The sequence below is a fragment of the Myxocyprinus asiaticus genome, chromosome 26 (assembly GCF_019703515.2).
Source record: "Myxocyprinus asiaticus isolate MX2 ecotype Aquarium Trade chromosome 26, UBuf_Myxa_2, whole genome shotgun sequence".
Classification (NCBI taxonomy): domain Eukaryota; kingdom Metazoa; phylum Chordata; class Actinopteri; order Cypriniformes; family Catostomidae; genus Myxocyprinus; species Myxocyprinus asiaticus.
The window spans coordinates 14,690,127-14,716,221 of record NC_059369.1 but is presented as its reverse complement, the minus strand read 5'-3'; the positions used below and the strand labels follow the sequence as shown (position 1 = coordinate 14,716,221).

The window sequence follows — 26,095 nt, the reverse complement described above, 5'->3', positions numbered from 1 at the left end:
AATGGGCTTTATTTTCTTTATGCAAAATATCATTTCTTCTTTCAGTTTTGGTATTAAATTTGACCCATTCAAGCTCTTAACAGGTTTTGTGAGATATCGCCAGAAACATCGGGTTTATTATCCCACTATCCCTTTTAGTTTTTTTACTTTCCAAGTATGATAGAGACAGTCATTTTTTTGTTGCAATGAATAGGATATGAAGTTTAAAAAGTTTAAAAAACACTCAAAATAAGAGTTTGGTGGCTTTTAGTCCATATATATTTTTGCTTTGAGGCCACCTATAGGCTAGCACACTCCTAAAAATGTATGGCACCTTGGGCGAAACCCGCTTCAACAGTTAGGGCATCTGCTGCCTGTCAGGAACAAATCTAGGCACCTTTGTACAATGGGCGTTCCGATCCCTTCAGTGTCCCATTCAAACTTCCTGTTTCAATATGAAATACGTCAACACAGAAAAGACATATTTCGTCATTTCATGGGGTCTTTAAAAGCCTCAGCTTCAAAGGGGTGCAGTTGTCCAGATACTGTCTCAAAAATTGTCTACACCAATGATATCACTGCCAACATTTATTTGAATGTACCTCACCCTATAAAAAAAAAAGAAATCACAAAACTAGGAAAAGACCACCTGTTAACTTCAACATCTGATTGTAATTATTAATCCGCCCATTTCTTGCATCTATATTCTGAATCACATGCAGATGTCTGTTGTTCTGGATTTTCTCTATAGCTCTTGTTGTCCAGCTATTGTCGATGCTACGCCTAATTTGCACAGCAGGTCACAAGACAGTTGCATTGTTCCCTCAAGTTATTGCTAAAGTGCTCATTCTGAACACCATCCCTGTTACATAACAACAAAGAATACATTCATCGGGAACAGGATCTGTAGGACGTCAGACCTTCCCTTTTCAAAGCTAGTCTAGGAGTAGCTGACGCATAACATGTCCATAAACTTGTTTCAATTAAGATTTTTGGTTGTATTATATGAGTATTTAACATAAAGGGAAAGTGTCTTTTTTTTTGTGCTGTGACTGGCCAAGCATTGAGATGAAAGTAACAGTTATCTCTCTCCATTTAGATGAATTTAGGTCCATTGGTTCTATGGGTTCAATTAGAAAACAAAGTGGGGTACTGAATTGTACTCAACTTTATTTTGTGATGTTCTGAGAGCAGCCAGTTTCATGTTTAGTATTGACAGACAGGAACTAAGAGAAAAGTGTTGGGATTTCAACAAATCTACACTCAAACATATCAGTACAGACACACGATAATCTGTTTATTCAAACTCATCAGGCTTTGACCTTTATGTCAGCACATGAGCTCACATGCACATATGTAAATAAACCTGAACTAGTCTTCTGGGTTTTTCTACAACATATACATATTTACAACATACAAGATATTCTTTACATTTTATACAATAGTTCTTTGGTATAACTAAAAATCCTTTCAAATGCAAGCACTGGATATTCTGTTGCCAAAATATTGCACGAATATTTCAGGATGGCCTCTGTAGAATTGTCCTAATAATCGTCGCTTCTCTTTCAAAGAAAGTTTTGAGTTCTCGTGAATAGTTTTAAGCAAAGTCCAAAGCTCCTCTCTGGTAGTTTTCTGAACTGTTTCCATGTACTCTTTTCCAGTAAGCCGGCGACAATATGTTGTACCTGAAATTGGGAAGAGTTCACTGTTAAACCCTATAGTACATAAAGGATTGTGTGTTGACAAAGTAACTGTGTTTTCTTCACAATGTGACAAACAACTTGAAAAAAACGTCAGATTATAAATTACGACTTTGATGACCAAATACTGGGTAAAGGAGGTACTTTTGATGGTAGTGATAAAAACAGCCAATTGGGAAGGCCTGATATCTTTAAAGGGATAGTACACCCATGAGAGTGAGTAAATGACGAGAGAAGTTTCATTTTTCATTTTTAAGGCCTGGCCTAAATCTCTCATGAGCAGGCGCATATCTTTTACATGTAATCGTGGTACATAAAAACAAAACTTCATTTTCTATTACGTTCTTACCTGTGATGAGATCTGGATCTGTTCCCTTGATGATGCAGACCAGTTTGTCTCTTACAAGTTTGTGCAATGTAACAGGAATCTAGGGCAAAAACAATCAAATTATTCTAAACAATCAACATTTTGAAGGTTCGTGTTGTCAGGTTATTTCTGGCAGAGAAACGCCAGCTTATGAAACAGCAATGACCTGAATTGACAAAGCTGACCATTGTCTCATTTTAAAACATGTAAAGACCATTCAAATTGTCCTAGTAAACTAATTTTTATATATTGCTGTGCTAGTTTGGACCATCTACAAATAAGCTAATAAAATAATATCAACTTCAAACCCCCATAATACAGTGGATATAAAAAGTCTACACACCCCTGTTAAAACAGCAGGTTTTTGTGATGTAAAAAATTCAACAAAGATAAATCATATCAGAATTTTTGCATCTTTAATGTAAAAATTAAAACCTATGCAATGCCATTGAAAACCAAAGTGACACATTTCAGAGAAAAAAATTAAAATCTTAGAATAACCTAACTGCATAAGTGTGCACATCCCTGAACTAATACTTAGTTGAAGCACCCTTTGATTTTATTACAGCACTCAGTCTGTTTGGATAAGAGTCTATTAGCTTGGCACATCTTGACTTGGGAATATTTTCCCACTCTTCTTTGGAAAAACGTTCCAGATCGGTCAAATTGCGAGGGCATCTCCTGTGTACAGCCCTCTTCAGGTCCCCCCCACAGATGTTCTATAAAATTCAGGTTTGGGCTCTGGCTGGGCCATTCCAAAACATTCATCTTTTTTTTGCTGAAGTCATTCTTTTGTTGACTTGGATGTGTGCTTTGGATCATTGTCATGCTGAAAAGTGAAAGATCTCTTCATTTTCAGCTTTCTAGCAGACACCAGAAGGTTCTGTTCCAAAATTGACTGGTACTTGGAGCTATTCATGATTCGCTCCACCTTCACTAAAGCCCCAGTTCCAGCTGAAGAAAAGCAGCCCCAAAAAATGATGCTGCCACCATGCTTCACCGTGGGTATGGTGTTCTTTTGCTGATGTGCTATATTGTTTTTGCGCCAAACATACCTTTTACAGTTTTGGGGAAAAAGTTCAATCTTGGTCTCATCAGACCATAACACATTTTTCCACATGGTTTTGGGAGACTGGAGAGTTTTTGCGGGCTTGGATGTTTTTTTTTTTTGTCAGAAAAGGCTTGTGACTTGCCACCCTGCCCCATAGCCCAGACATATGAAGAATACGGGAGATAGTTGTCACATGTAGGAAGCAACCAGTACTTGCCAGAAAGAGCTGCAGCTCCTTTAATGTTGCTGTAGGCCTCTTGACAGCCTCCCTGACCAGTTTTCACTTAGTCTTCTCATCAATTTGGGAGGGACGTCCTGTTCTTGATAATGTCACTGTTGTGCCATACTTTCTCCACTTGTTGATGACTGTCTTCACTGTGTTCCATGGTATATCTAATGCCTTGGAAATTTTCTTGTAGCCCTCACCTGAGGGATACCTTTCAACAATGAGATCCCGTTAATGCTTTGTAAGCTCTTTGTGGCCCATGGATCTTGTAGTAGCATGCAACCAAGAAAATGTCAGAAAAATCCTACAAGAACAGCTTTATTTGGAGTTGATCAGAGTCACTTCAGGTGAAGACAGGTGTGTACTATTTCACATGAGCTTTATGATTGGTTGAATATGAACACAGCCACATACCCAATTATAAAAGGATGTGTACACTTACGCAGTTAAGTTATTTTAAGTTTTTTTTTCTTTCTTTTTTTTTCTCTGAAATTTGTCAGTTTGGTTTTCAGTGGCATTGGATAGGTTGTAATTTCTACATTAAAGGTGCAAAAAGTCTGATATGATTTATCTTTGTTCAATTTTTTACATCACAAAAAACTGCTGTTTTAACAGGGGTGTGTAAACTTTTTATATCCACTGTATATATATATATATATATATATATATATACACTACCGAAATGTTTCTCATGATCTTAAAAACTTTTTGATCTGAAGGCGTATGCTTAAATGTTTGAAATTAGTTTTGTAGACAAAAATATAATTGTGCCACCATATTAATTTATTTCATTATAAATCTAAAATGTAATAAAAAAAAAAAACAGTTTTTGAAATTGACGACTTGGACCAAATAATAAAGAAAAGCAGTCAATAAGTGCCCAACATAGATGGGAACTCCTTCAATACTGTTTAAAAAGCATCCCAGGGTGACACCTCAAGAAGTTGGTTGAGAAAATGTCAAGAGTACATGTCTGCAAATTCTAGGCAAAGGGTGACTACTTTGAAGATGCTAAAATATAACACAGTTTTGATTTATTTTGGATTTTGTTTAGTCACAACGTAATTCCCATATTTCCATTTCTATTATTCTATAGTTTTGATGACTTTACTATTATTCTAAAATGTGAAGAAAAAAAAAAATATATATATATATATATATATAAAATAAAGAATGAGTAAGTGTTTCAAAACTTTTGACCGGTAGTGTGTGTGTGTATATATATATATAGATTCATTTATTTATTGATTTCATAAGTAACCATGGAATCCACTTTGCATTAGGTCCTGATCACCCTGTCGGGATTTATTATGCGATAATAACTGGCTGAATGCACATTATGCCTTATGTACAGTATTTTATTGTATCTATATTTTATTGTACGATTTAGTTTTTATTATTCTTTTTCTGCTCTAAAAGTGTCTGGGCATCCCTCCATTACTCAGGCGCATACTAGTCAGTTCTATTTGGCCGATTAACAAGAAATTTGGTATGAATCTATATATGCTTCTGTCAAAAAGTTATCAAAAGAACTTTGATTCAGGGGGCCTGGGTAGCTCAGTGGTAAAGACGCTGGCTACCACCCCTGGAGTTCGCTAGTTCAAATCCCAGGGTGTGCTGAGTGACTCTAGCCAGGTCTCCTAAGCAACCAAATTGGCCCGGTTGCTAGGGAGGGCAGAGTCACATGGGGTAACCTCCTCGTGGTCACTATAATGTGGTTTGTTCTCAGTGGGGCGCATGGTGAATTGAGCGTGGTTGTCACGGTGGATGGCGTGAAGCCTCCACACGCGCTATGTCTCCGTGGCAACACGCTCAACAAGCCACGTGATAAGATGCGTGGGTTGACGATCTCAGATGCAGAGGCAACTGGGATTCGTCCTCTGCCACCTGGACTGAGGCGACCACGAGGACTTAAAAGCACATTGGGAATTGGGCATTCCAAATTGGGAGAAAAAGGGGAAAAATCCAAAAAAAGTCATTCGGAAGATATAAGTCAATACATTTTTGGGTATGACCCAAAATTACTAATTGGACTTGTAACAGTTAAAGGATGGGCAAGGAGGAGGCAGGAGCCGGCTGACAGTAAACATAAACTTTAATGATATAAAAAAACATAAAACATAAGGACACAGACACACATGCAACGCAGCCGTGTGCATCTCTCTCTCTCGAACCGGCGCCTCTGGCTGCCTCTTATCTCACTCTCCCGCTGATCAGCTGATTCACGCCGGCTGTGCTCAATCACGGCCCGGCCACGCCCTCCTCCTCGTCACAGGCCTGTATCTTGTCAGCGCAATTTCCAAAATACACAATGCTTGGTATTGGAGGTCGTCACGTGTCCACCCTAACCCGAGGATCCGAGACCCGACCCGGGACCGTACGGGTTCAGATCCGCATTTTATACAGTCAGCCAGGTCCCATTCTATTGCTGCGGATCCCGGGTCTGTTTAACATCATGTGTAATATGCGAGTTGATCCGAGAAGACCCGGCCGTGATCATGATGATGATGGTGCTGTGTGTGTGTGTGTTGTAGCTTAAAACGTAAAATTAGGATGAGAAAGTGCGGGCGGGAAATAAGGTGAAAAACGGAGCGGAGCCACAACGAGCTGAGAGACGTCAGAGGCAGAGTAGAGTTAAGGCACACGATAGCAAATCAGCAATGCTAACATTAGCAGCCGTGGCAGTGAATGAGCAATCATTATTATAGTTCAAAAGGGCAAACAGTCGAAGTTATCTTATGCGAGATACAAAAAAACTCCAAAACTGCAAAGAAACGGTTTGTCATCCATCACCGTGACAGCAAGTGGACTTTTGAAGCTGAAATAATGAGTGGATTAGCTATACTGTTTCAATCAGCAAGAGAGGAATCACAGAAAACCTGGATGTATTTTACCAACTTTCTTGGCAAGGAGGATGGATTATATGCATCACGGCCAGGTACAGGGGAGAAGGCTACTAACGTTACATTAGGTAAGACATAAAGTTTTGTTTTCACAACTTGTAAATTCACTTGTTAATAGCAATCAGCTGTGAAATTGGTGTCGATCTGGTCTGTGTCTCCCGGCCGGGTCTGGGTCCCAGCTTTCAAATAATAGACGGGTCCGGTTGGGGTCTGGCATTTCTCAGTTCTGCATGGGTATGGATCCAAGCTTTCAAATAATAGACAGGTCCGATTCGGGTCCGGCATTTCTCGGTTATGCATGGGTACGGGTTCAAACTTCCAAACAATATATGGGTCCGGTTCGGGTTCGGGTAGTACATTTACGGGTCTCTCTGGGTTCGGGCACAAATTTTTGGACCCATGAAGACCTCTACTTGGTACACATGGACAACAGTCCATTTTGAGAAGACATGCCAAATTGTATCCATTTTCAATGCTAGTTGGCACTGTAACTAAGGCAAAACTCTTAATTTTTTTATTGTGTTTTAACATCAGCAAGATCTGTTCTTTAATTATTATTGTTTTTTCAATTTTGCTAATTTTCTCCACTTTTCCCCAATGATTGCCACTTGCGGCTTTATATATATATATATATATATATATATATATATATATATATATATATATATATATATATATATTTCTAATTGCATTTAGCTTATGGCAAATAGGGGGAAATCAAAACCGTTATATGCACTGTGCAAATAGTTCAGTTGGCATCCGTTGAGATTCGTTGGGATCCGAAATCATTGTTTTTTTTTTAAAACAGTCTAAAGTAGCCATCACAGCATACTGTAGTGCTCTGCAAAGGTATATTGTGTTTTGGCTCACCTTAAAGAGGTCGTGGTGGTTGTCCATCATGAAAAGAACCAGAAGATCAACCTTCCCCTTCGCTAGTTTCATCCTATACACAATCGCGTTGGAGAACGCCCTCTTTACTGCCATTCTGTTCTCTATCTACGGAACAAAACAAACAGACAAACAGCTTGTCTATTATCTGTACTGATGTAGGAATATAATTTATATAGGTGTAAAGTGGAGTGGAGTCTTAGTTTATTCGCTGTCTACATAGATATATTTTATTAGTACTGCATTGACCCGTTGGACTGAAAAGCTCACTTACATTTCTATGGCTTCTTACAATGATACTTTTGTATCAACACTGTCATACCATGCACTGGTCAAATTTAGCAGCTAGCATGCTGAAATATCAATATCTATTGCATGGTGGACAGTGTAAGTGGCTCATTTGCATCATTTCAACCCCAACATTTTGTAACAAAAAGCTTTTCTAATAAAATGACAAGAAATGTGACAGAATAAGACTTCTCCAAACACATTCAGAAAAGTATGACGCTTGACCACACCATTCAGAAACATTACTACACCACAGAACACTTTTTTAATTTATCCTTCTACACTGGTAATCCATATCCTCCATTACCAGGTTTACAGCATAAAAACACACCCAAATTCAAGACAAGAACCCCTTTTCTGAAACAAATCTTTGGGCTGAGATCTCTACTCCGGTGGTTCTAAACTGGTGGGTCACAAGTTTGCAACCCAAAAATGGGTCACAGGTCTGTTTTGAAAGGTTCGCAGACAGCAGGGAGAAAACAACACTAAATGCAAATAATAAAATGCAACTAACCATATAATCGTGCATGGTTAGTATACCAAAATAAAAAGACATCAACTTTTGAAACGGAGGAGAAAACACCTCCCAGATCTTTTGTTGTTGATGTCAATAGCCATTCACACAGTCAAACTCTTCTGATGCAAATTCACCTGCTTTTGGTAGAAACTAGCCAAATTAGGCAGATGCCAACATGAACAGATTGCGTGTCATGCCCTTAAGACCCCTGCACATTCACAGCGAAGTGCTTCTTTGTTGTTCATTTAGAGCCAAAAATACGTTCGAAACAGCTAAGCAACGACATACAGTTTGCAAACATTCAGACACCCGCCACGCTGCTGGAGTGGGCGTTAAGAGGTACATTTAAACATGAGCACGCTCAAAACTACACAGAAAACATAACTTATAAGCATAAATAAAACAACTATTATGACATTAAAATGTGTTATCGATGACTTCATGCTTCATTCTATGAGAAGAATTCACACAAGATCAGTAAAAGAAGCTGTTTTAACCAATCGATGATGATTTAAAGTAACATGCAGTAGATATTGTGTAATTTGTAATGTGTGCTAATGCGCTAACATGCCATACATGGCCATAATATGCACCGATTACACTGTTTTATTGTAATTTATGATGACACTGATACTACTGCAAAAATGGGTGTATAAAAGAGTGTTAATGGGAAGAATACAGACAAAAGAATGATGATAGGCATATCTTACTTTAGGCAGATGGGTGAATGGATTTGGCTGCAGAAGGTACATGAGTGAAGCAGCATATAAAACAAAAGAGTGAATGGGCACTTAAGAGTTTTTGAGTAGATTTGATTCCTTGTAGACTAATTAAACTAAAAAATCCCATGACATGTTCTTGGAAAATGTCTATATGTGAACAATCGTACAGATGTAGGTAAGTTTGCACCAGCTCACTAATAACTGCACGCTGGTGTGTTCATGTTGACTGATCTTAACTGACTGAATGAACTGGAATTCGCTGTCAGCCTCAAAGTAGGTGGAGCTCCAGATGAGACGTACTGATGATGTGGACCAATGGCAATAAGGTGATTAGCAGCTGGTACAAAGTTTTCCTGAAAGTTTGCGCTGGCAAACTGTTACAAACCACCAAAACGAACTAAAAACATCTTTGTTTTGGCCAAATTTGATTCTAAATGATGTAACACCCGTTCGTTCTTCAATTTTTTATAATGTGTGCAGAGGCCTTTAGCTTCCAAAACCATGAAAAAAACTGCACAAGGTAAAAGAATATACAACCCAGACTACAGTAAATATGGTTTTGCTTGCAATGGGTATAAACATGCTTTGTGCCGACAACAATGTGTCTTGTGCAGTGAATTGTGGGCTGCAACAAACATGAAACCATCCAAATTTAAGAGACATTTAGAAACCAAAATGATTCTCCAATACAGCCTATGTAATTTTAGTAATTTTTCATATTGATCGGCTCAAACAATGGCCATCTCTGCTGGGCCACCCAATATAAAATCTTGGTCCTGAAGCAAAACCAGTTGAGAACCACTGCCCTATTCAGCTCTGATAATCTCTACTAGTCTTCTCTTGATTTTTCTTACCTCTTTGTTTAATTTGACCTCCTGGGGGCTGGCGGCGAGGGCCATGAAGCGCAGTAACCTGCGGAGCTCCTCTCTACTGCGAGAATCCTGGAGCTTCAGACAAAGCTGAAGAGACTCCAGTGCCTGCTCCTGCTTCCCATTCACTGCAAACATACACAATACAGCACCTTATGGACTAAAGAAATAAACCGCAATATGAGATAAGAATGACTAGAAAGACATTACATTTATAGTTTAGTCTAGCGCAAAATAATCCATTTCAATTCCATAGCCTCAAACAATAAACTACTCCTATTTATAATTATAAATGAAAAACAATGACACTCATATACTGCGGATACAGTTGGCAACACAAAATATCCTGAAGAGGTTTAGCGTGGGGGAAAACAAATCCCGCCTCCATAGTAAACCAATAATTTCTACCCATTTTCCAAGTAGCTTTAGCTGCAGGCCGGAGATCTCCAAATGGGGGCGGAATCTACAAAATAGGGTGTGGTTTCTCCGGAAGGGGGCGTGGTTACTCCAAAAGAGGGTTGTGCCAACTCTAAAAGGGGGCTACACCTCCACAGATGGTTAGGGAAAGGTTAAGGTAAGGGGCTCGCTATATCTTTTCTTTGTCAGCAGAAATACCCTTCTCCCATTTTCCCCACAGAACTGAACCCCCTATGGGTGGGTGGGGCCTCCTTGCAGGCTGTATCTATAATTATTATTATTTTCAGAGCAAATATGGTGTAGACTCTTTGCATATGAGTATCACCTTGTTGTGGAGAAGCAGGACTGAGTTTTATGTGGAGCATGAACTTCTGAACCTTCAGTCATGAGATCTATCACTTGCACTTTGGTGCAACTTTGCAATGCATAATTTCTTATACAAGTAAGGACATGCACAAGACGAAAATCATGAGTCCATTCGCTTAGAAAATTAATAGAACAACTATCGTCAACCAGCCGCGTAATTTGAGGTATCATTCATCTCTGTAGCACGTGGTGCTGGATAGGTTATGTGCCAAAGTTTGATACTTAATAAGTATGATTAATTGTTACTAGATACTTGCCTATGTAAGCACCACTAATAAGCCCAATTTCATTTCATAAACGAGATGAAATCATGTCATCCTAACTCTCTTACCAAGCAGCTCAGAGATGCCTGAGTGGATGTCGAAGACGTGGTTGCTGAGCAGCGGTGGGTATTCAGACTGGCCGTAGTGCTGAACGAGGACTCCATAGAGCAGCTGCTTGTACTGGGACGTTTCCTCCGCACACTTGGCTAAACCTCGGCTCACATCCACCACCAGCTGATCAGGAAGAAACTCCAGACAGTCCACAGCTGCCGACAACCAGTTATCTGCCCTGTTAAAGAGATAAAGAATAAATTATAATTGATAAGGACATCAGAGTTAAAGGTGTAGTTCACTAAAAAGTGAAAATTTTCTCATCATTTACTCACCCTCATGCCATCCCTTTCTTTCTTCAGCAGAACACAAATAAAGATTTTTTAGAAGAATATCTCAGCTCTGTAGGTACATACAATACAAGTAAATGGTGTGGGTGAGAAACAGATCAACATTTAAGTCCTTTTTCACTATAAATTCTCCTCCCTGCCTGTAGGTGGCAATATGCACGAAGAACGCGAATCACCAAAAAAAACAAAAAATAAATAAAAAATAAAAAGTGAAAGTGGAATTTTACAGAAATAAGGAATTAAATGTTGATCTGTTTCTCACTGAACATATTCTGAGAGCTGAGATATTCTTCTAAAAATCTTTGTTTTTAGCAGAAGAAAGAAAGTCATACACATCTGGAATGGAATGAGGGTGAGTAAATGATGAGAGAATTTTCATTTTGGGGTGAACTAATCCCTTTAAGCAATGAGGTAAGAGGAGCTGTGCTGTAGTTTGAATATAGGCAACCCCTTCAGCTGTAAATATATTCACAATATAGCACTTTATCAATGGTTATGTACAATATGCAACAATCTACAATACTGTACAATATGTTTTTATAAAATGGTTACTATATACATTATAAAAACATTAAGGGCACAATTTTTTATCTAAACGCTAATTTATAAAGCAAATTTAATGAGTGCCATCCTGTTTTCCATGACATAACAGAATGTTGCTATGCAACAAAAATAACTATCACCAAAGGGTGCTGTGCACTATGGTAAACAGATGTTTCAAGTTTTAGCGTTAGCGACCAAAGCGACTTACACTTGCCAAGAAGACAGTTAAAGAGAGAATAAATGCCTACATGAGGAGATGAAAGATTACAAAGAGATATTTCATTTGCCAGAAAGTGTGTGTTAGAGGAATAAAGAGGGTGTTTTGACCATGAGTGGGGGGACAGGCCTTCAAACAGAAGCATTATATAATGACCAGCTGACCCTCGTCTGGACACAATATGCTGCAGAATATTGTTCATGTAGTTATACTGTATATGTTCAAATTCCTATACTGTATATGTTTAAATCCCACACCATTTGGTTACAGACATGAATAATACCTTAAAATCATGTGCATTATTGAGGATGTGTGCTATTACTTTTCTAGGATTTTCACTTTTTGAATGATAAAATGGGCAAAAAATCCCATAGACTTACATTACAGGTAGGACCCAAGCCATATCAAGGGACTAGATTATCACAGAGACTTGGGGTGGGCTAACTTGACTTGCAACTACTTAGTAACCACCCAGAACACTTTAGCAACTGCATAGCAATATGCTAATAATCACTCAGAACACCTTAGAAACTCCAATCCAACGCCCGGGTAATCCCCCTTCACTTTCAGAAAATGTCAAAATCAAGTTTTGTTATATGTCATTAGATGGGGAAATGATTGTAACATACTGAGCTTCGCTGAAGGCCTTCAGGATCTCGCGGTCCAGGTAGCTGCTGGTGTAGAGCAGGTCTGGGTCGCTGTCCATACTGTGGAGGGGCGGGCGAGGACTCTCTCTGCCCTCCAAAAGACTCTCCAGAAGAGGCAGTTCAATCAACTGCAGAAGCCTCAGCACCGTCTGCTGTCGCCACATCTCATCCATCACTGAGACAGACATGGACAAAACACAGTCACATCACAGTTAAATGTCAACAAACAACTGTGTTAATGCTTTACATTATAAAACCTCCAATGTATTACTACTGAAGTGAGTGATGCTTGCCAGTACAAATAATATTTTTATAATAAAAATAGAGCTAAACTGTGTAGATGGCAATTGTCCAATTGTTGCATAACATTAGGGAAATCAGAATTTTAATTACAATTTAAACGTACACTCCTGTGATAAACCCAGATTCATCATCTGTGGCGTGATAGTGGTGTTCATGTTCAGATTTCCCAAAACATCCTCCAGAGATGTATCTGTTTTGACAGGTGAGTTGTTTGAATACACAGGTTCCTCTGTCCTGAAGGGAAAGTTTAAAAATAGAAATGGAACAAAATCATTACATGAATATTATTATTATTTTAGTATTATATTACAGTATGTCTAAAATAATTTCCTGTCTATGAAGAACAATGCTGAACAAGTTTCATGCATTCTTGTAGGAACTGCCAAATAAGGTCTGTAATTCCATGATTAAAAGAGATGTTGACATTTCATGGACATTTGTAGAGGTTTGGCTTTTAATAGCGAGGTCAGACCATTTATAGGTATTTACAAGTATAAAATGTCAAAATATTTCTGAGAAATGCCCAGCATTCTGTTATGTCCATATGCTTTCTCGCTAACTAATATCAAGTAAATGATTAACCAGTTTGAGAGATTCTGCAAAGCTCGTATCCTAAAGCAATCTACTGTAAGTGGAGCCAGAGGAAATTTTATTGCTTAAAGGTTGCACTTTCATTGCTTTTAGAGACTTATTAGAGTTCTCAGTTGTTTAATTTAAGTATCACCTTTGTCTCAGATGTTAATAATAGACACAAATGAGACATTTAATGAGAGTATACAGTATGATATAAAATTAAAGCAAATAGCTAGCTCAGTTTTTTGATGTTGGAAGAATTCCAAGAAGACTTTTGATGGCAGACTTTGGTATCTTAGCAAATCTTTGTACATTGTGAGACATTTTTGAGATCGGAAACTCTAGAGGAGACACATAAAATTACTGGGGGTAAAACTTCATTTCTCAGGAGAAATGTCTGAGAATCTGGAGATTTAGGCAAAAGTCTGCATTTCCTCTTCATTTAATTGTATTGCTTTGTAGGATAAATAATTGTGGTATTAAAGGGATCTCATTTGTGATTTTTCTTTCCAATGGTGAAAAACAATGTTCTTTTCTGAATCAATGTTTTCCACATATTTTGTAACCTGTGGCTTGTATTTTCAGATATATGCTATATTTTGCAGATTTTGCAAACACATTCTTTGAGTTTTTAAGGGCATTTTATCATTAAGAATGGAAGCTTAAATCCTTAAGACCTCAAGTTTCAAACGTAAAACATTTAAAGAGGACTCGTCTGACAGCTGGATGCAGATGTTGTTACACAGAGAGGGTCATGAGATCTAGAAAAAAAACTGTACAAATAAAGCAATATTGTTTATTTACAACAGATACCAATTATTTTTGGTATTGGTTGTGTTATTTTTAAGATTTTTGAGTTAGTTTTATTACTTTTTGACAAATTGGTAACTTAATGATCATTAGATTACAGCATAAAACCAAGTGTTGGGTGTAATCCGATTACAATGTAATTTACTGTTACTGTAAGGACTTAAGTCAAAAAGTAATGCATTACATTGTATATTTTTGTAATCAGATTACAGTTGCTGACTTTTAATTAATTTAATTACTTTTAAGTAGGGTACAACTGGGCTAAAGGCTCCACAAGGTAAAATGCTCCTTCGATTTTATTTTCTCTCAAAACACTAAATAGCATCAAAAACTACCACAGGACTTTACTAAAAACCTGTTTGTCACTATACACTGGAAAATGTTCCTGTTCCATCAGATCTTTGCATGTGGTGTATAAAGGTTTGAGGCAATTTGATCTAATTTTTATTATTTGATAAAATGTTGCAGATTTATGTAGCTAATGAAAATGCCTGAAATTAACACATTTCTTTTGAGACAAAATACTTATTTATCATTTTCAGTTTTGTTTAAGGTCAATAAATCAAACATTTTTCAATAACTGTCCAATAAGTGAAAGGATAGTATTTGGGGTAAACAGCCCCCCGTTACAGGGGCTAAAGGCCCCTATTAAACACATTGTTTTGGCTAAAAGTGGGCTCAAATTGACTCATCCAATCATAATAGGGATTAGATTGTTTATAGAATAATTAAGATGTAATAAAATGTCAAATGTGTTTGAAATAAACAGGAAATGGTTGACTTTTTTCCAAAGTACTTATTTTGAATAAGCATCATCTTAATTTGTTACTCAAAAAAGCATCTTGCTGTCTCAAATTTATTTGCATTAGTTGATAAATTGTGTCCTATAACTACTGCCCTGGTATCTACATGATATCACTATAAATCCCCCTAGGGGCCTTTTACCCCAAGTGAGGGAGCCTTTTACCCCCTCACCACCCTTTTTTTTTTTTTTTTCAAAACTGAATTTTAATCTAAATAATTTTTTTTTTTACCTCGATACATTTTGTGACCAGAAAAAAGCAACATTTCCTTTAGCCCCATTGTACCCTACATAACACACATTTTTACACAAATTTTTTAAACAATATAATTGATGTAAAATACATTTAAAACATGAATTACGTTCATATATACGTCTATTTGTGTTAATGTCAGATTTGAAGGGCGTGCGCTCCCCTACAAGTCATTGTAGGGGAGAAATGTGTGGTGCTGAGTGTATGACTTGTGTGCAACAATGAACAAGGAGGAAATATAGCAACCTAGTCTCATAGAATGAACGGTACTATAACTACATTTTTGCTAACTGAGTTTTATGTGCTGCGTTCTACATTTAGCTGCAGTTTCTTGTGAAATTAACACTAGAGGCGCTATAACAACTGTGCGTTTTATTCACTTTCACACAAATCACGACCACAACAACTGATAATGACTTTATAAACACTTATTTTTGCGCACTATTTCTCACATACTGGTCTCTTATGATGTCGAAACACTTTTACTTTAACGCATCATTTAAAAAACTTGTATTACAGACCCACCTACATTTACACACTTATTCCAATGTGATTAGCCTGCGGGTAGTACACATGAAAGAGTGTTGGACTTTGGACTTTGGACTGCGATTCAAGCCTAGCCAAGCACACAAGCAGGCACGTGATATGAAAGCAAAATGTGCTTTTCATGTCGCATTTGCTTTTAGGACACTATCGTTTAGGTTTAGGTGTTGGTTTTGGGTAAGGATGTCTGTTTTGTTTACCTCTCATTTGCTTTTAGAACACAATCGGTTAGGATTAGGTTAAAATTTTATAATAGGAAGATACGTTTTACTCATTAAAACCTCAGTCTAATATTTACCTTAAAAACCTTATCTGATTACGACACCATTTCACTCGCTTTTGGTGACCCCCACTGGCTTTGCAAATATGTTGCCACGGTCACGTAATGTTCATGAGATCAGGTGGAAATATTGAGATTATTTTCAATTTCTTTATTTTCAATTTCTTGAGCAGAAATTATTGGTAAAAAATATCGGTCTTATCTCTAGTTGTGATCTGATGGTACCTTTGGTAGGATGGACTGTAACTGTTCCTCTGTATGCTGGAAGAATCATATCCACTCTCAATGGTTTCTGAGCTCGACGTGCTGGTGGCCGGCCTGTTTAGGAACCTGTACAGACTACAGCTGCTGTCCTCAAACTTTGCTTGCCTCTTTTCTTTCCCAAACACCTTGGTGTCCACTGCCTCGAAGATCCTGGCCTCCATGAGGGCCTGGCACAGGCGTACTGCTTTGGAACGAGGCACATCTGCATCTTCACAGAACTTGCTCTGAATGATGTGAGCCAGAACCACGTCCACGGCCTCGGAGCCCAGGAAGCAGTCATGATAGATTTTCAGATTGTGGCGTCTCCTCTTTACTTCAACCTGCGTTTGAAGGTTGTTGATTATGTTGGTCCAGATGTACGTGGCGCGGAATGGCTTCCCAGCCATCCCGATGTCTGTTAAGAGATGGATTGGACAGAAGCTGAGAAACGTCAACGATACAGAACTCAGTTCAAGAATTATCCACACAGTATGATCTCAACCCCTCCCAGGTTTCTTAGGGCTGATTTCCCAGACACTCAAATTTAGTTTTTGATTGAAAAAAGACATTTTTGAGCATTTAGTTATAGATTTGATAAGTGCTTTTTACTTTTACATTTACTGTCCATTAATGTATAGGTTGATTGGCTTGCTGCTCCCTAAAGCAAAGAGTAATGGTGCACACATAACAGACATACTGTAGGCTCTGGCATAGACAGTTTAATTTAAAAACAATTCACACAAATATTTTATGCAAATAAATTGCTGATAACTTTCAAATAAATTCAAGTTTTTCTTTATGTTTAAAATTAATTCTGACAGTTTGGTAAAAAATCTGAAAGTGTCTGCATTGACTTTCAAAAGAGACCAGGATTATGTTAGTAGCAGAAAATTTATGTAAGTCATTTTCAGGTTTTTGCATTCAAAAAGGGGAGTAGGGATTAGCAGGTTAAATGTTCTTTCACTAGTTCGCTGGTTCATATAATCCCAGAGCGTGATAAGGTAAACAGGTTTGGCATGTTGCCCACAACTGAGGGGCTCATGTACGGGACCGGGCTTGAGCCATGTGATCCCCCAATATGTGGTTAGGAAGATATGTTAAACAAGGTTTTTCAGAAACGAGGTGGCAATGGGGAGGAGGAGGGATGCCGGAAGAATGTTGGTGGAGCAAGGAAAGCGACCACTTATATAACGATGAAATATAATTGATAGGATTAGATGAAAAAGCTCCACCCAAATTTACGTTTGGAACTACATTTGGTCTTGTAAACTAGGCTAAATCCATTCTCATGCACTCTCCTTTTTTAAAGATCAATTATAACTAACATACACACTGTTGGTAAGGTCCATCGTATTGAAATAAGTGTACAAATGGAAGCTTCTTTAGACTTGATACTGGACCAGAAGGTTTCAGCTTACTCATATTTATCATTATAATCAATGTGACAGTTGCAGAGCATGAAATTTCCCATGTTTTGCTCTCACGGATCTAACTGTGGACCAGAGAACGCTTTTAAGGATCCAAGCTTCCAACATAAAGAGTATCTGGGGCCAAAGTCAATACACAAGCCTTATAAAGGACACGGGGGAAGGGGGGGGGGTGATCATATCTCTGAGGAGTGTTTCCTGTACAGTTTTTATGTCCTGCCCTGAGGCAGTGATGAAGGTCTAAATTACCCATCAGGGATCAAGATCTTTCCTAGGGGTGGTCAGAAGCCTACACGGTGTCTAAATACAGTATATTACACAGAGATTTGATTACAGAGATCCACCCCACATGTACACGCCTAGTCATCAATGCAAGGCTCTGCTGCGTCAAGTGGACAACGGTTGGCTACAATATAAAAGAGTCTCTTTAGCTACAGAAGAAGGAAAAGCCTCAGAGGCTAAGAGTTTGCCTAAGCAGTCTGGGATCCGGAGAACAGATTAATGATTTTGCAAGGTTGTGTGAATATATTCATTGTTTGAGCACTGTTGTGTTCACACCTAACAACCAAATAAAGCAATCTGGAAAGGCAGTATTTATGAATTACTGAAACATGAATTCAGCTTCTCTCCAACCAGCAAGATTTGACTAAACTCATCAGATAATTCATCAACAACGATAATGCCACCATCTGATAAACTACTTGATAAAGATGATTCCGTGTTATATTCACATCATGTCGGCTCTATTTCATTTGCATGCCACTGGTTAAACAATTGTCAATTATTATTGTTGAGGTCTCCCTTTGATAAGTTCACAATTTGAATTGATTTAATCCCTAAAAAGGTAACTGCCCTTTCAAAAAAAATGTACTGTGGTTGTGCCAAGGTCCAATGATGGTATTAGTTATAGTAATACCATGGTACTTTTCTATATAGACATGTTTTTTGTTTAAATAAATACGTTTTTTTTATGTTATGGCATTTTGAGTGCTGAATGATTAGCATGTACCATGGTATTTACATGCAACTCTACAGTACTTTAAAGAATACCATGATATTACCATGGTACATGCCCAAAACATGGCATTACCCTGGTGTCATGTTCAAAAAACATAGTAATATCATAGTACTTATTGGTACATTTTTGTACATAATGTTTTGATAAAACAGAAAACAATGTTAGAATATCTTTTACACTTTACATTAATAATTCCATTGTTGATGGTTTATAAAGGGCTTCATTAATTACTAATAACTTATTTACAAATAAATTATAAATCATTGATATGCAGTTATAACAATATGAAAGGGGCACTGTCATGCAATACTCGCCAAATAGTGAGACATTTTACCTCACATGTTATAGATGCTTAATAACACTTATTTAACATTAGTAACCTATGAAAATGTGATGTAAACTTCCATACAGTTCAGAATGGTTTAATGGTCATCAGGCTTTATTATATGATGTATGCTGTAAATGACCATTAAGACCTGAAATGTGTTTTTGCAGAGGACTTTAGGTAACTAGAACTTGGTAAGTTGGGACACCATGATTCTTTTGACATCAGCATGACAAGGAAAGTGACAAGTGAGTCTATACATTACAGCATTGAATAAAAACACAAAGTGCACTGTAAAAAAATGGCATAATCCCTCCATTTAATCTCACTATAATAGTCTATTTTCACTGCATTGTGATGTAAATCGTGAATTAGGGCATTTTATGTTTTTGATTATTGATACGAGTATGAATAAGTGTTTTTATTGCATGAAAATCACCCTTTTAATTCATGTTGTTATAACCATATATCAGTTATTTATAATGCATTTGTAAATTACTTATCAGTCATTAATGAACTCTTAACAAAAGGAACATTAATGCAAAGTGTACCCCAATATCTTAATATATCTAATTAGATTCCAAAATCAGCAGAATATCCATAAGGGGACATTAGAGGAATCACCATGGAGTTTGTCCCATTGGAAAGAAAAAATCTGATGAGATTTAAAGCTCATGTCATGATGGGCACCACACACTGCTTTGTTTGCCCAGCACTCACATAAATAATCCCAGAGGGAGAACAAATGTAACCATGATGACAAATCTAAACTAAGATATTATGACACAGAAACACATTCAAAACAATTTTGCAGAAACTCTGTTAATTTGCTTTAAGTGTTTTACAGCTCACCTGGTCATCAAGCATAGACAAGCCAAACGGTTTTACCCTCTGGCTACACTGTGAATGCCAGATAGCACATGTTTAAATTTTAATAAAAACATTGGTCAGCATTGGAATTTTCTTAAAGGCTGCACCACATTCTTTAAATTAATACTTAATTAAAAAAAAAAAAAAAAGAAAAAAAAATCAAACAAATTCTCTTTATGAGTTAAAATGGGCAATAATCAGAAATGCATCAGTATAATTACAATACACCACATAACTGTCCAAAAGACAAAACCATAAAACTTCAACCACAGAGAGTACAATAATATGCATTTAACACTACAGAGACTTCTACAGATGCACTCTTAAAACATATGAAAATACATAACTTTTAAACATCTAACAATTAACTAAACAAGAGATCTGCAACGAAATAAAATGTTAAAAAGCCAAATATAGACTAAGAAACCTACCTGGAGGTCTGTGCATGTAAATGTTTAGGTTAAAGCTGGATCACTCGCGCTGCAGTGTTTATGTAACGCATCTCCTTTTGTCGCGCGCTGTGAATGAATCTTCACAGTCGCGCGCTCTGAAAGCGCTCTGTCTGGACTCAGCTGCCCGCGCGCTCTGACACCCTGACTATGACGTAAACAGGGCAGTGGTCAGATCATTAGCATGATAATGATGTAATTTACTCTGAAGCGGTCACCGAAACTTTTCACCGACAAACAAACACGAACGGTTGAATGAAAATAGTCCAGTGATAACGACAAATAAGAGCGACAGGAAAGAACTTGCTATTGGCTTTGACTCTCTCTCCAATATTTTTTTATGGAGAGGAGGAGATTTTATTACTCCTAGCCAAACAAAACTGTACCATGTAACCATAGTTCCCGCCAAAATACCATATTTTGTACAACTGTTGTTCCAACTGTAAAACAATCGTAATTTAGTATGAACTCAAACACTATAAAAGAAGACATAAAACGACAGCAAGATCCTAAAAAGTTTCTTACGCTATTTGACAGAGAGCCCACATTAATTTATTATAAATTAATATTGAAACAAAAGAGAATTGTAACAATAGACAGACCTTTACAAACACTGCACATCCCACATTCTCCAACCCAGGGAAGGCAAATATAAAAAGCTATATTTCCTTGGTAACTCCTTGTGAACACTGTTATTGATTACATTACATTATATAATGCTGATCTGATAGGTTAAAGGTCATGCTGTTGGAAAGATGTTATATTTATTTATATAGTATTTAATACTATAATACTATTAGTAGTAATACTTTCTATTACTATAGTAATAATAGTATCAGGGTCAGTTGTAAACCCAATAGACAATTGTCATTATAGATAGCTGTGTTTGGTAAATTAGGCTACTCAAAGTTATCTATTACAAATGACTGATTATTAATCTAAAAGTGTAATCAGATTACCTCACCGATTACTTAATTGAAAATGTAATCACATGTTATGTGTATTATATGTATAAAAATGTCTGTTTTTTTTCTCAAAGTAAAAAAAAAAAAAGAGTTACTACCACCCCTGGAGTCGCGAGTTTGAATCCAGGGTGTGCTGAGTGACTCCAGTCAGGTCTCCTAAGCAACCAAATTGGCCCGGTTGCTAGGGAGGGTAGAGTCACATGGGGTAACCTCCTCGTGGTCGCTATAATGTGGTTCTCGCTCTCGGTGGGGTGCGTGGTGAGTTGTGCGTGAAGCCTCCACACACACTATGTCTCTACAGTAACTCACTCAACAAGCCACGTGATAAGATGTGCGGGTTGACGGTCTCAGACGCGGAGGCAACTGAGATTCGTCCTCCACCATCCGGATTGAGTCGAGTCACTACGCCACCATGAGGACCTAGAGCACATTGGGAATTGGGCATTCCAAATTGGGGAGAAAAGGGGAGGAAAAAAAAAAGTTAATAAAAAAGTAATCACATTACCAATTACTTTACTTTCAAGATACTTTCTAAAACACTTTTCACAGAAACGTTTTCATTTTTCCAATCAACAAATATGGAATAAGTTCGATATTTCCTCCTTGATCATTGTCGCACACCCTTAAGCTGTCATAGAAATTCAAAGAGAGTTACTTATGAACACATACATTATAAATGTATTATACATAATTCATATTATTTTAGAAATATGTGCAACCCGAGTCATGAACTTAGAAGTTTTACCTTAACTGAAAGTCAGTAACTGTCAAGTGATTACAAGAATTAAAAATGTAATGCGTTACTAACTAAAAAATGAACAGATTACAGTTACTAAATACTTAGTAATCAGACAACATCCAATATCAAAACTATGGCATTTTGACGGAAACTATGATTGCCATGGTAAACCATAGTACATGTAAACCAAATGCACCGAATTTCACTCAAAAAATATAAATACTACCTAAGGTTTCAAGTTCAAGGAATTTAGCCTGACCACGATTGTGTTACATGGAAATATTAACAGACTATGGCTAATAAGGTCTAGAAAACTGTAATTTGATATACAAATAGCATATTTAATGCATCACTGCACAGAGTGACCTCTGCATACTTCAGGCCAGCTGTATGTGTAACTCTTTTTAAAGCATTTTAAAAATCATTGCCCATGACATTCCCATAAAAACTGCAACATGGATGTTATGGGCCTTAAGAGAGACATCTTGTGCAACTTTGATCGGAATAGTGCAAATTGTCTGTTGCGTTGAATACAATGCAAAGGAAAAGTGAAAGTGAAAGGCAGTAATTTGTAAAGGGAACATCAAAAGGAGGCCTAGGTCAGTTGCATCTATATATCGAGCAGTTGCTCTGAAAGTCAGTCACGACAACACTTAAGGCTAAAGACATCAGTGTGTAACTATTGGCCCAATGAAAGTCCTACATTTTCACAGTGTAGCCTATTTCTCAAAGCATTTACAGTATGTGCTTTATTCGACTGCTAACTTAGAATAAGTTAAACAAGAACATGATCTCTCATATCTCAAATTAATAAAAGTGAGTCTGAGAACGTCAGTTTGGCCTTGATGGATTACCAAACATAGTCTCATAACAACTCATAATAATTAATACAAGATGGTGATAATTGTAAGACATCGAATGAGTTGACTCAAATGAAAAAATATTACTTTTATTCCTATACCACTCAACATACATTGATACAACACAGGCATCAAATTTCAGCTACCCTCCTATCCAACACTTTTTAAAGGAAGGAACTGTCTGATCAAATTTCATATTCATTCCATATTTATTTATGCAATACAAATGACTGATGTGTGTCAATAACCTGAAATACTCTTCCCTCGTCTCGTTCCAAACCCCAATGTTTTCTTTCAGCATGGTACACAAAAGTTATTTTCATATTAAAAGCATGGTATTAGATTTAGGGTTTGGCTAAGGGGTTAGACTTTATGGTTAGGTTGAGGTTAAGAGTTTGGGGTCAGACTTTAGAAAAATTTTAAGAATGCTCGTTCAAAACCCAGATGTTTCTCTTTCATCCGTATTACACAAAAGGTATTTTCCTGTTGAAATCATGGTTAGGTTTGGGTAAGGGGTTAGACTTTATGGTTAGGTTTAGGTCCTGAGTTAAACCTGGGAAATTCGTAGTAACATTGTTCGTTGGTTTGTTTATTTTTCTCTATGGAAAAATATGAATCGTATGTTTTTGTAAGAGCCAACTCATTAAATTGCTTACAGTTTCGCCATCTCGTATTATTTCAACTTGTCATGAGACCGGGTTGGCAATATTAAAACAAACAGATTTAGATGTATTTAGCTTTTACACAAGCATACTGTCCTCAACATCAAGGGAAAAATCTGACTGGACCAGATTTTAGTATGTAAGTGTCAGAGTGGCGATAACGGAGATAAACTGTAAAGAAACTAGTTAGACAGGGGGAAGCATGGGATCTATTTAGAAAGTCTCTGAGTTTCTTCCTTGATCATCTCCTAACATGATGCTTTGTTACAGATTCCAGGGCACAGGATTGTGATGGGAATTTGCCTCTCAATGCTACAGCTTTCACACTCTTTAGGGGGTCTCATTTATACCTTTTCCACCAAATCATTAGTCTTTTTACTGTCCCTCTCAGCCATGGAGCATGCTTTTGCATTCAAATACACACAGCCACCTTTGTTTCAAACAGTATGAGCCAGTCAAACATTCATAATGTAAATGCAATAACATCTTTGTGAATCACTTTCCAATCAAGCTGATAATTTTATTTCTGTATAAAGCATTGTTTTTCTTCTACACTACATCAAAGTAAATGTCTATCAGCAAAAAAATCTATATAAAAATAAATAAAAACCTTCATTCAAATCACTTATTTTTCAAATAGTTTCCATATCCTCACAAAAAGCTATGACATTACCTGCTATACCATACTATATTCTACTGTACTCTGCTCTACTATTCTATACTACTGTATACTACACTATACAGTACTACTGTATACTGTACTATACTACTGTATACTATTCTAAACTATACAATACTACTGTATACTATACTAAACTATAGTATACTACTGTATACTGTACTATACTACTGTATACTATACTATACTAAACTATACTATTCTTCTGTATACTATACTATATTCTACTGTACTCTGCTCTACTATTCTATACTACTGTATACTATACTACTGTATACTATACTAAACTATACAATATTACTGTATACTATACTAAACTATAGTATACTACTGTATACTGTACTATACTACTGTATACTACACTAAACTATACTATACAATACTACTGTATACTATACTAAACTATACTGTACTACTTATACTATACTATATTCTATTGTACTCTGCTCTGCTATTCTATACTACTGTATACTATACTCCTGTATACTATACTATACAATACTACTGTATACTGTATTATACTACTGTATACTATACTAAACTAAAGTATACTACTGTATACTGTACTATACTACTGTATACTACACTAAACTATACTATACAATACTACTGTATACTATACTAAACTATACTGTACTACTTATACTATACTATATTCTATTGTACTCTGCTCTGCTATTCTATACTACTGTATACTATACTCCTGTATACTATACTATACAATACAACTGTATACTGTACTATACTACTGTATACTATACTAAACTATATAATATTACTGTGTACTATACTAAACTATAGTATACTACTGTATACTGTACTATACTACTGTATACTACACTAAACTATACTATACAATACTACTGTATACTATACTAAACTATACTATACTACTTATACTATACTATATTCTACTGTACTCTGCTCTACTATTCTATACTACTGCATAATGTACTACTGTATACTATACTATACAATACTACTGTATACTGTACTATACTACTGTATACTATACTAAACATTGCTGTATACTATACTAAACTATAGTATACTACTTATACTATACTATATTCTACTGTACTCTGCTCTACTATTCTATACTACTGTGTAGTATACTATACTAAACTATACAATACTATTTTATACTGTACTATATTACTGTAGACTATACTAAACTATACAATACTACTGTACACTGTACTATACTACTGTATACTATACTATACAATACTACTGTATACGGTACTATACTACTGTATACTATACTATACTAAACTATACTATATCACTGTATACTATACTATATTCTACTGTACTCTGCTTTACTATTCTATACTACTGTATTCTATACTATACTAAACTATAAAATACTACTGTATACTGTACTATACTATTGTATACTATACTATAAGATACTACTGTATACTGTACTATACTAAACTATACAGTACTACAGTATACTGTACTATACTACTGTATACTATACTAAACTATACTATACTACTGTATACTGTACTGCACTATACTAAACTATACTATAATACTGTATACTATACTATACTCTGCTCTACTATTCTATTTGACTGTATACTATACTAAACTATACAATACTACTGTATACTGTACTGTACTATACTAAACTACACTATACTACTGTATACTATACTATACTATACTATACTATACTATATGGATCATGGGTTCCATTCCCAGTACACATACTGTACAATGTATAATTTGAATGAATTGTAAGTCACTTTGGATAAAAGAGTCTGCCAAAAGAATGAATGTACATGTAATGTAAAAATATACTAAGAAGTTAGTAAAGATTTACTGTATGTTTACTTACCTGGTCAGAACAGCAGGTAATGGAAGTTGACTAAAATTAACCTCATCTGAAATTTAGTCCTATAAAAAGAAAAGTTATTTG

At 36.4% G+C, this 26,095-nt stretch overlaps 1 protein-coding gene across 3 annotated transcripts; it reads right to left on the bottom strand.

The window, feature by feature from the left end:
* Window positions 1-569: 569 nt before the first annotated feature.
* Window positions 570-26,095, bottom strand: LOC127416957 (DEP domain-containing protein 7-like). 3 transcript variants are annotated; one of them, XM_051656593.1, is made up of 10 exons: window positions 26,015-26,095; window positions 21,324-21,645; window positions 16,154-16,586; window positions 12,771-12,901; window positions 12,347-12,539; window positions 10,625-10,845; window positions 9,496-9,638; window positions 7,097-7,222; window positions 2,029-2,107; window positions 570-1,664 (listed from the first exon to the last, which is right to left on the bottom strand). In XM_051656593.1, exons 3-10 carry the CDS (start codon window positions 16,576-16,578, stop codon window positions 1,450-1,452), a joined length of 1,533 nt encoding a protein of 510 aa, XP_051512553.1. In that variant the 5' UTR covers window positions 16,579-16,586; window positions 21,324-21,645; window positions 26,015-26,095; the 3' UTR covers window positions 570-1,449. The 3 variants fall into 3 exon arrangements, with proteins under 3 accessions (XP_051512553.1, XP_051512552.1, XP_051512551.1); XM_051656592.1 differs by lacking the exons at window positions 21,324-21,645; window positions 26,015-26,095 and adding exons at window positions 19,794-19,841; window positions 20,243-20,785; XM_051656591.1 differs by lacking the exons at window positions 21,324-21,645; window positions 26,015-26,095 and adding an exon at window positions 20,243-20,786.

Coding starts and splice junctions, on each gene's coding strand:
- LOC127416957 (XM_051656591.1), bottom strand. Junction 9,639..10,624: donor AGGCATCTCTGAGCTGCTTG/GTAAGAGAGTTA, acceptor GTATGTTTGCAG/TGAATGGGAAGCAGGAGCAG. Junction 7,223..9,495: donor AGGTCAAATTAAACAAAGAG/GTAAGAAAAATC, acceptor TTTGTTCCGTAG/ATAGAGAACAGAATGGCAGT.